Here is a 10384-nt window from a genome sequence, read left to right on the forward strand (position 1 = left end):
CCTGCTCCAAGATGGACCACGCGAAGGGCGGGCTCAGGAGCCTTAATGAAAAGGAAATCAGGAAGAAGGCAGTTGAAGCCTTGAGGAAGGGAAAAAACAGGTCTCTTGTTCTTTTCCACTTCAAGGATATGAAGCTGGTATTCGCCCTGCATGACTGGGAGGCCTACCCCCAGGTGTAGTACTTCCTGTAGTGTGCGGAGCAGGGAGTTTATGACGGGTCTGCGTTCAGTCTGTCTGCAGACCAGCACTTGCAAGAAAGTTAGGGGGCGGCTGGCCTAGCAGAATTTAAAGGGGATGAGTCGAGCGAAACGAAGGAAAGACATGATCGTCTGGGACTGCTCAGCATGGATAGCAAGGGGACCGTCAGGATCACATTAGCCGCTGCCGCACGCTTCGATGCGGAAAGACGGGTTTTCGGTGAGATCCTAGAAGGCAGTGAATACTTGCACGTGCTGAGCAGAAAGATGAGCGCAAAGCGGGCAGGCCTGGACCTCCTCGAAGTAAGCGTGCTCGAGAACTGCATCCGACAGACTGTCCGAGGGTTCCTCGAGGGACCCGGAAACACAACCGCAAAGCACGTCAGCAGACAGGCGCAGCTGATGGAGCAGTTCTTTTACTGATGCTGGTGGATGGGTAACAGTATCAGCGTAAGGTTTTGAGCTTGAGGTCGAGTTGGCTTTGGCAGGTGCCTTGCCCGCCGCCGGGGAACATTTTCCAGAAGCGGAGGGTCTCGTCCCCGGCGCCCGTGACGATCACGTCCCCGAGCGGGGCCATGGCCAGGTACAGCACTCTGGAAGAGTGCCCGGTGAGGACCGCGGACTGCTCAAGCGAGGGGTACCTCCAGCAGATAATTTCGTTGTGGCTGTAGCCGTGGGTGCTGACAATTTCCTGAGTGTTCTTGGAAAACAGCAGGTTGCACACCTGCGACCCCGTGTTGATCGAGTCCAGCTCGACTCCCTCCTGCACGTTCCAAAACTTGATGCAGCGGTCGCCCGAACCACCTCCGCTTGCAAGAGTCGACCCGTTGTGAGGGTTCCATGCCAGAGCCTTGACTGCCGCATTGTGGGAAGTGAACTTGTGCACTGGGCTGCTCGAGTTCACGTTCCATATCAGTAGCTTGTTGTCATTACCGCCAGAGGCCAGCTTCTGCTCGTCGAAGGACCACCGTAACCCGCACACTTCATGTGAGTGCCCCCGCAGCTGGCAGGACAGCCGGGCCGCCCTGGGGTCCCACCAAGCGATCGATTTATCTCGTGAGCCCGTCGCGAGTAAGGTGCTCGACCACGCGCAGGAGGATACCCGGCCTTCATGATGGTCCAGAGACCGGACCAGTTTTTGCTTTGCCATATCCCAGACCTAAGTGAGTCCATCATCCCCCCCGATAGCAAGCGCACCACCGTCAGGGCTGAAAGTCAGAGAGGCAACATCACTGGCTTGATGACTGAACTTGGTGACCTTGCCCGAGTCACCGTTCCACAGGTACACCGAGTCGAGCAGGGCCACCGCCAGGCAGTTGTTGCTGCCCCAGCTGAGGAGGTTCAGGTAGTAGTCGTCCTTCAAGTTGGGTGCGTCCAGTACCTTGAAAGGAGTCTTGCTGATCTCCCGGCCCGGGATCCGCTTGGACTTCTCGCAGCCCTTCGGCTTGCCCCCGAACTTGAGCACCTTGCTGTGCTGCTCCAGCATCGACTCGTAGTAAAGATCGGTCACCGAGACCGCATTTTCACGGACCTCCTTGCCGCGCTGGCTGGTGGGGGCGAGTGCATCTCGCTTGTGCAAGGGCAGTAGTTCCGGGTCTCTGGGCGGGATGAACCGATCCACCGGGGCTCTGTTCTCGCTCGGAGGCATCAATAAATTTTGCCCTTTATTTATTGAGCTTAGATTCACATGGCCTGCTACGGCCCTCTCTGCAACGACTTCTCCCCGCTTTTCCCCAGGCAGACCCTTCCCCCGCCTCTGGCCTCCGACACGCTTGACGACCTCCCAAACTTCTCTCTCTTCGAGATCACCGAAGCCCCCACTAACACAAGTCTAGAAAAGACAGCAAAACTAGATTTCAGCCGGTACACCAAATAAGGGCCTGCATTTATCGTCGAACTAGCCACTGCGGGGGCTCTGCAGGAACCTTTTGCGAGTTATATAAGGCTGAAGTTTGAAAAGGGTTTCAAACTAAAGACAAAACAAACCTGGGAGACCCGACTAGGGGCGATGCTTCATAACAGAAAGAGCACTACTGTAGCCAAGCAAGTGCTTGATGAATACATCAACAGTGAGCCTGAGCTTAACGAATTGACAGTCTCCCTTGCATTCGGTGTTCCTTCCGTTCTGGCGGCAATGCTCGAAAGGCAAAAAGACCCCAACACTCTTTCACAGCGACTGCTGGCCTTACCCACTCCTCTCCAAGAAAAATGCGCATTGCTTGCGCTCAGGTCCATTACGCGAGACGGCAAGAGGCACAGGGATCAGCTTGGTGGGATTCTAACTTTGACTGCGATGGCTATGAAGCTGCTCAATGACTAGCTTCTCAGGGAGGTCAACTAGATGCTGAGCCACGACTGGCTTTGCCTGTTGCTACTGCCCTGGAAGAAGGAGCTGGGCGGCTCGGCAGGAGGTCGGGCTATTCTCCGGCGCGCAGGCAATGTGCTTCGGGACGCAGGCATTCGCCTGTCCTGAGTATGATTATTGGAACATCACAAAAGCTTGTTTTGAGCTATTTAGAAAAGAATGATGACTGCTCCGCAGAGGTGGGAGAGGAGAGTTACTTGTGCGTACCAAAGGCCGTGCTATTCCACTGGCACGTCCAGGGCCGAAGGCACAGCGAAGTCACCGACCAGCAGCCACAGGCAGTAGAGGTAGAGTGCCACCAGGTTGCCCGTTATCCAGAAGGAGCAGTACCAAGGCTGCTTGTGCCGCTCGCCCAGCAAAACTGCGACTCCCACAGCCACATATAGAAAGTTGGAAAACACAAAGAGAGTGTGAGACTCGATAGTGTCCTAGGGAAGTTCGTTCTGGCCGGCCAGGTACTAGAAGTTGGGCCGGGTGCCTTGGTAGAAGGGCTGTCGGGAGAGTAGCAGTAGAATGCCCACCTGCGCCAGCACCACTGCCACGCAGCCGAAGAGAATCGAAATCAGCGTGTGCCAGTCGAACAGCGAGATCTCCGGCTTGCGGCGGGCCAGCTCCATCCGTGACTCGCTGAGCAGGATGGTAAAGAAGATGGGGCCCATGAGGATGAGGTCCTCGAACAGGTTCTGACCGTCGTTGAGCACGCAGCCGTGGGCGTAGGCGAAGATCATCGTCGTTATCTCGAGGGTGGTGTAGATCGCCATCAGTTTGAAAGTCTGGAAGTTGTTCTCTAGAGCAGCCCGGCACTCCCGCAGCAGTTCCAGCGGAGATTCAAGGTGGTCTCCTGAGGAAAATTCGTGGAGGCTCAGGCTGCTTTTCTCTGCGGGTACCATCAGCAGCCCGATGTCCGCGGTCCGAAGGGCCAGCGCGTCACCTTCCGTGCCCGAGGCGAAGGCCACAACATTCCCATCCTCCTGCATGCTGCGGACCGCCATCGCCTTTCCAGTCGCCCCCAGCCCCGCGAAGAAACAGCATTTCCGAAGCAGCCCCGTTTTATTGTTGCCGTGCAGCAGCTCCAGCAGCCCGGCATTGACCCCGAGGTAGTCGTAGTTCTGCATGCATTCTTAAAAGCGTTGGAGCAGCTGATCTGGGTTGGCTGCCTCAAGCACGATTTCCTTGGCGCGCACTAGCGCCACTTGGTGGTACTCGATGTCATGGAGTTGGTGTTCTTAGACCCGGATGCGTTCTGCCTCCAGGGTGCAGAGCGCGATGGGCTCCTCCCGGTCGACCAGCCCTGTCTTCCCGACCACGGCGGCAGTCGAAGCCATGTCATGAGCCGACAGGAGCACCACTTTGAGGGCTCTCCTAAGATGGGTGATAATTGCCTCAGCTTGCGGCCTTATCTGCTGCTCAAACAAGGCCAGCCCGGCGATCGAATACGTCCCCGCCGGCGCATTCCACGCGTAGCACAGCACCTCGTACCCTTTCCTCTCGTAGGTCTCGACCTGGTAGCGCAGCAGCTCAGACACCTGCAGCCGGTATTCTAGCTCGAGCAGTCGCAAGGGGCCTCTTGCGACTGTGACTCCGTCTGCCTTCACAATGAGTAGGCTTTCTGACACGGCGATGATATCGCGCTGGCAGGTTGCTTGCCCAGTGCTTTCGAAGAGCAGGAGCTCGCGGGGATTGCCGGAGGGCTCTGGCACCTGCACGACCATGTGCCCCACGCTAAGACAGAACTCCAGAGCCGCCGTCTGAGGGGCTGGGTCGATAGGCAGAGGCTCGCCGTCACGGACCGCCACAAATCCGAACAGCGACAGTCCTCGCTCCTCAACCAGCCTGGCAGTATCGAGCATCATGAGATCGAGGTTCCCGCCGAGCTTGATTTTGGGTGGTGATAAGCAGAGGATGCCCTTCTTTTTGAGCTGCTCGAGAGAGATACCTATGCCGACGGTGATGGCCAGCGGGATGGAGGGCTGCACCATGAAAGAAATGAGGTCCAGCAGCACCATAGCGAAATCTTGGCCGGAGAGGTGTATGGCCAGCGGAGGGGCCACTAGGAAGAACGCCCCCAAAAACAAGAGGCTTAGCACCCCGATGATTTTCAAGGGTTCTGCGTAGAAGCGGAAGGAGTAACTGGCAGGAAAGAGACTCGCCCGCAATAGTTGCCCCTTGCGGGTGGCGAACCCGACGGCCGACACCATCGCCAGGTCGGTCTTCTTCTCGATGATCGTAGACCCCTTGAAAAGGGTGTAGGTTTCACAGCTGCGAGAGGGGTCGTAGGGCAGCTTGACTGTGTGGTTGGAGCCCGAAATCTGGCGCTCATCGAGGATGGCCCTGCCCTCCAGGATGATGCAGTCACAAGGCACCTCCCCGCCCTCGAGCCTGAACAGGTCGCCAGGCACCAGCTGAGAGGCTGATATGCGAGTGCGCCGGTCTTTCTGGCGGATAACCTAGACTGTGATTTCCGGAGTGAAGGCCTTTTCCTCAAGAGCATCGAAGTTGAGTTCGATGAGGTAGATGTCATAGAGGGTGGACAGCACAAAGGCCGCCAGGATCACCACTGCGTAGGACCAATATCCCTCGAGCATCCACACAGCGATGCAGAAGATTTCTACGAAGTAGAACGGGTTCAGAATTTAGGCTAGGAAAAGTTAGGCCTTGCCTGGCCGGCGCACCTGCAGCTCGTTGCGGCCGTAGACCAGTCGCCGGTCCTGCACCTCGCGGTGTTGCAGTCCCTTACTGGCCTGGGCACGATCCACGTCGAGGACAGGGTCGTAGGCCACCGGACGCACACTGCTGTCTTCAATCAGCAAGTAGCACAAGTAGCGGTTGAAGAAGACACTCGAGTACGAATTGTGCCGCCAGAGATATTGCCGAGGGTGGATGGACCAAGAGCCGTCCCAGTTCAGGACCTTGAAATGGGTGGCCTCCTGCAGCCGACAGTAGTGGAAACAGAGTTTTCGTTGCAGGGCCACCGACCATCTTGTGAACAGCCACAGCAGACCCAGACTCGCGAAGCAGAGCAGCAGATAGACCACCAGCTTGCCCAGAGACTCCTGCAGGCAGAGCACGCGGCGTACACGGCAGTCGCCCTAGACGGGATGGCCCAGCACCCTGAGCTCAGCAGCCTGCTTGTCAGCACGGGCCCGGGGTTGCAGGGGCAGTTGCTCAAGCATATAATCACTGACAATAGGCTTTCTGAGCCTGCCGGGCCTTCAGCACTGCAGCGACCTCCTCGAAGGCCAGCTTGGGGTTGGCCACGTTTGCCGCCAGGCTCTTGGCGATGGCGCGAGCCAGACAGTTTGCCAGAATCACCTGCTTGAACTCCTTCTTGTAGAGGAACTGCTTGCGCTCCTCGATCTCGCGCATCTCCTGTTCGTAGATCCGACCGACTTGGTCCGCCTTTGCCAGGATGTCCTTGTTTGGCCCGGGCGAGGACACGCGCAGCCGGGCGGTGATGCTCCTTACACGGCTGTGATCCCAGCCAGCCTGTGAAGTAACTCGCAGATGAGCCAGCCTCGAGCGCGGGCTCTCGAACACGATGATCTCCCTCAGCTTAAGGCCCTTGCGAATCTCCTCCCAGGTGGGGAAGGCGTAAGGCAGTGGCTCAACCAGCCCAAAAAAGTCTTCGATCAAGGCCTTCCTCTTTCTGCAGAGGACACCGACCACCACCTCGTGAAGGACTGAGCTGCTGGCCATAAGCTCTTCCTCGATCACATTGAAGAAGTTGTCGGTCAGAGGAACGCCCTGCCTCCGCGCCTGGAAAATGTAGTGGTTCTTATAGTGCGTGACCAGTTCGTTCTGCCGCGAGGGGGGCAGCTCCTGGAACTCGTTGCGCACGTACGCGTAAATCCGCTTGCGGTAGTACAGGTCTGTGGGCCTTTTGAGGTCGCCCACTTTTTTCTTGATCATAAAATGCTCTCGTTGTTCATGTCCCCAAAGCAAAGCGCAACCAACCCTCTCGCGCTCACCTCCAGCCGCCGCCGCAGTCAGTTCCTGGAAAAGCCGGGGGCCGCCACCCGACCCCAGTTCTTCGCACGGTTCAGCTACGAAAACTATCGAGGCAAAAGCTTCTCAGTGCAGAAGGAGGTTCCGCGCGACGTGATCCGAAGCCAGAAGTACCGCCGCCAGCACGCTTTAGTCTCGAACAACGAGCTGGAGCAGATGCTCTGTCGCGACAACAAGGACCTGCAAGATGTACTGGTGCGCCACGTCACGGTCCGGCAGAAAAAGACCTCGTGCGAGAAGCGGCTTCCTCCTTAAAGTGCTACCAGCAGCATAATCAAGATCGACTCGGTTGGAGACCGCCACCGCAACTTCAAGAAGCTGGCCAGCAACGGCAGCCACTCGGCTATGCGCATGTTCAACCTACTCGAGATCGCCAGCAAGGCTCACCGCGAGTCCCTGCTCAAGCGCAACCTCTGCAGCCCATTCCATAAAGCCGAACTAGGCGAGGAAAACGGGGTTTACAAAGAGCTCTATTTTGAGAAGGTGCCCTTCCTCCAGCGCCTGAGCCGCCACCCGCGCCTGGCCCGGCGCCTGGCCTACGCAGGGGACTTCGAAGGATCCGTCTGCCTGTCCTACTAGAAATTTCTGTCCTTTCACCGGGTCCTAGTCCTCGGGCAGGCCTGCCCCTAGGAATAGCTCATTTTCGTGTTCCGGTTTGTGACGAGGGGCAAGCCCACACCTGAATCTGTTTTGGGGAGGTTGGCATCCGACCTCAAGCAAAGCTGGCCGGCGAGCTGCTTGCCCTCTTGGACGGCCACCCATCCCCCTTCGCGCTTAAGATCGTCTGGGAAACCCTGAGAGGACAGCTTTCCCTTTGCAGGCAGGCGCTGCAAGGCCTCCGGTCCTTCTGACCATGCACTGCACTGATCTTTACTCTATACTTATTTACATCATTTTTGGCATAGACTTTTTAGAGTGGCTAAAATCTCTTGGCGCGTAAAGCGGGGCTGGCCGGGGTCTGCCGGCCCCGGAGGGTGCAGGCCTTCGCTGAAGATGCTGTTGATCTGGGCCAGCGTCTGGGGCTCCGGACCCAGCTCTGCCATGAAAAGAGCTATGCTCTCCTCATGCAGGTTGCGGAAATCAGTCATCATGCTGATGAACTCGCTCTGATGGATGCAACGGCCTTATGGCCCGCAGCAGGCAGCCAGCAGTCGAGCCGTGGTCTCGGGGTCGAACTCCTTGCGCAAGTCCTCTTCAGACAGCACTCCGTCCATGTCATCGTCGAGCACCGCAAAGGCCCGGCAGCCCACTTTATCGAGTTCCTTCCAGATGAAGGATTTAACCATGCAGTGCCGCAGGGTGCGCTGCAGGTCGGTCTGCTCTTGTAGCTTGCCCAGCCGGGCCAGCACCAGTCGGGCCATCTCCTGCCGGTGCTCGTTGCTGCGGTACTTTCGGATCCACTATGAACTGAGGCAGCTCTGGGTGGAGAGCCGGTTGTTAGGGTTGAACTGGAGCATGCCCTTGAGCAGCTTTCGACAGTCCTCGCTTAGCAGCCGCAGTCCCTCGAAGGTCTCGTTGGTGGTGCGCAGGGCTATGTCCCTAGGCGTGCTCTCGAGGGGGATGGTCCCCGTGAGCAGGATCAGCATCATAATGCCCAAAGACCAGACGTCGCTCTTGGAAGAGTATCGATTTTCGTAGACCTAGGGGGAAATGTAAGGAACTGTCCCACCAAGACTGGCCTTATTGTTTTTGAGTCGAGCCATGCCGAAGTCGGCCAGCTTGACCACTGACTCGCCGAACTTGCCGTCGAACATGACGTTTTCCAGCTTGACGTCGAGGTGACAGATGCTTTTGGAGTGGCACGCGAGGAGGGCGCTAAGTGCCTGCTGGATGATCCAGGAGGTCTTGGGTTCGGAGAGGGGCAGCTCCCGGTGGTAACGGTGGTGCAGGTTGTCTGCCAGCAGCTCCGTGACGATATAGTAATTGTTGGGATCTTAAAACACTCCGAACATCCGGACGATGTTCGGGTGGTCAAACTGCCCCAGGATAGAGGCCTCGTCTCGAAGCTTTAAAAAGTCCTTGGTGGCCATCTTCGCCTTGTGGATCAGCTTGGCCGCCCGCACCACTCGGTCGCTTTTCAGCAGCACCGCCTTCCGCACCTCCCCGAACGACCCCCTGCCGAGGCAGTGTCTGTCCAGCGCATAGTACTCTGCAAACAGGGCTACCTCCCTCACCGCCTCGCCAGACAGGCAGCCCATTATTAGATCGGTTATCGATGGGCAGCACCCCCAAGGCGGACTCTCTCACATCCAGCACTCAGGATTTCTTTGGGCTCTCTGCCCGCACCATCGACGGGCAGGTTGTCGAGTTCGGCCATCTGCGAAGAGCCCGGCTCGTGCTGGTTGTCAACATCGCCAGTAAGTCCCCTCTCGCCCCTCGGCACTTCGCCAGCCTGGTCCGCCTCTACCAGGCATACGAGAGCCGTGGCCTCTAGATCCTGGCCTTCCCCACGAACGCCTATGGCAATGAACTGGCTACCGACCAAGAAATTGAGACCTTCATTCTGGCCAACTTCAAGGTCCGCTTCATCCTCCTTGAAAAGGCTGAAGTCAATGGACCAAACCCGCACCCTGTCTACGCCTACCTACGAATGAACGGGCCCCTGTACTCCAAGCGCACGCGCACCTGCAGACAGCTGCCTGGAGACTTCACCTACTTTATGGTGGACCCGACAGGCAGAGTGATTGCAATGGTGGAACCTAGCACCCCGACAGGTGCCTTCGACCGCTACATCCGCAAAGTGCTGGCTCGCTGACCCATGTTCACTCAACTGAAAAAGGCATTTCCAGCAGCTACTGCTCCTGCTGCATCCCCTTTTGCATCTGTTCCAGTCTGATGATGTGGTCCTTGGTCAGCCCCACCAGCTGGCTCACTCGCAGCAACTCCTTCTGCTGCTGGGAGTTCAGCCCTGATATGTTGTCCAGCAGTGTCCGCACCACTTTGCGCACCAGGTCATCTTCAAACTAATGGGCCTCGTGCCTGCAGGCGAGCGTGTGGATGACATCGAGCATGAGCTGGCTTTCCATAAGCCCAGGGGCATCGGTATACCCCATCTCGGCCCATTTCACCGCCAGAGAGAGGGCGAGCTTGCTGCCTGATTGCTCGGAGGCCTGACAGAAAAACCAGCAGCACCGCAGATGCAGCGACTCCTCCTTTTTCCGCTCGATCAGCTGTTAGAGCCGGTCGCTCATCAGCTGCAGCAGCTCGTCGGTGTAGCTGCTGGGCTTGAATCGATAGAAGTAGGCGAGCGGCATCCGGGAGTCGAAGGGCTGGCGGGTGCACGTGTTGATGTGGTCGATAAGCGCCTTCTTGAATTTGATGATGGACTAGACCTCGATATCCTGGATCAAAGACAGCTCCTTTTTGACCAGTAAAGTCTCGGTTCTCGCTTGACGGGACTTCTTCTTTTGGTTGTCCGTTACCATCTTGATGATCATGTAGTCCTGCTAGATGAGGCTGACCGGATTGCTGAAGGCGTTGTCCAGCGCGTGGAAGTCCGGCTCCAGCAGTTGTGGCTCAACCACCCGCTTCTAGGGGTCGAACACCTTTTACCCGCTCTTCTATGCGTTCGGAGACCAATCCAGCCACTTCAGGTCGGTCTCGATGTAGCTCCGGAACTAAGGCTCGCGGCCTCGCTATTCGAAGGCCTTGAGGCGCTAATTGCGGGGCACGTTCATGAACTTGAGCCGGTCGATGACCACCCTCATTGGCATCTTGCGCAGCTGCTGGCTGTACCGCTAGAAGTAGTCCGAGCAACCCCTCCTCAAAAATCTGAGCATGTTATATTCGTTAGGTTGAAATATGCTCAGCAAAAATT

At 57.3% G+C, this 10384-nt stretch overlaps 2 protein-coding genes across 2 annotated transcripts; one reads left to right on the forward strand and one right to left on the reverse strand.

The window, feature by feature from the left end:
- Nucleotides 1-642: 642 nt before the first annotated feature.
- Nucleotides 643-1845, reverse strand: LOC127594538 (uncharacterized). Its single transcript, XM_052056389.1, is given in 1 exon segment — nt 643-1845. A coding segment is annotated over 1 exon segment (1203 nt).
- Nucleotides 1846-8782: 6937 nt separating this feature from the next.
- On the forward strand, nt 8783-9322 carry LOC127594539 (uncharacterized). The gene is made up of 2 exons (XM_052056391.1): nt 8783-8990; nt 9054-9322. Exons 1-2 carry the CDS (start codon nt 8783-8785, stop codon nt 9320-9322), a joined length of 477 nt encoding a protein of 158 aa, XP_051912351.1.
- Nucleotides 9323-10384: the final 1062 nt, after the last annotated feature.

This window comes from Hippocampus zosterae, unplaced genomic scaffold (genome assembly GCF_025434085.1).
Source record: "Hippocampus zosterae strain Florida unplaced genomic scaffold, ASM2543408v3 HiC_scaffold_197, whole genome shotgun sequence".
In the NCBI taxonomy this organism is placed as follows: domain Eukaryota; kingdom Metazoa; phylum Chordata; class Actinopteri; order Syngnathiformes; family Syngnathidae; genus Hippocampus; species Hippocampus zosterae.

Coding starts and splice junctions, on each gene's coding strand:
- LOC127594539 (XM_052056391.1), top strand. CDS start 8,783: ATGGGCAGCACCCCCAAGGCGGACTCTCTCACATCCAGCACTCAGGAT. Junction 8,991..9,053: donor CTACCAGGCATACGAGAGCC/GTGGCCTCTAGA, acceptor CTACCGACCAAG/AAATTGAGACCTTCATTCTG.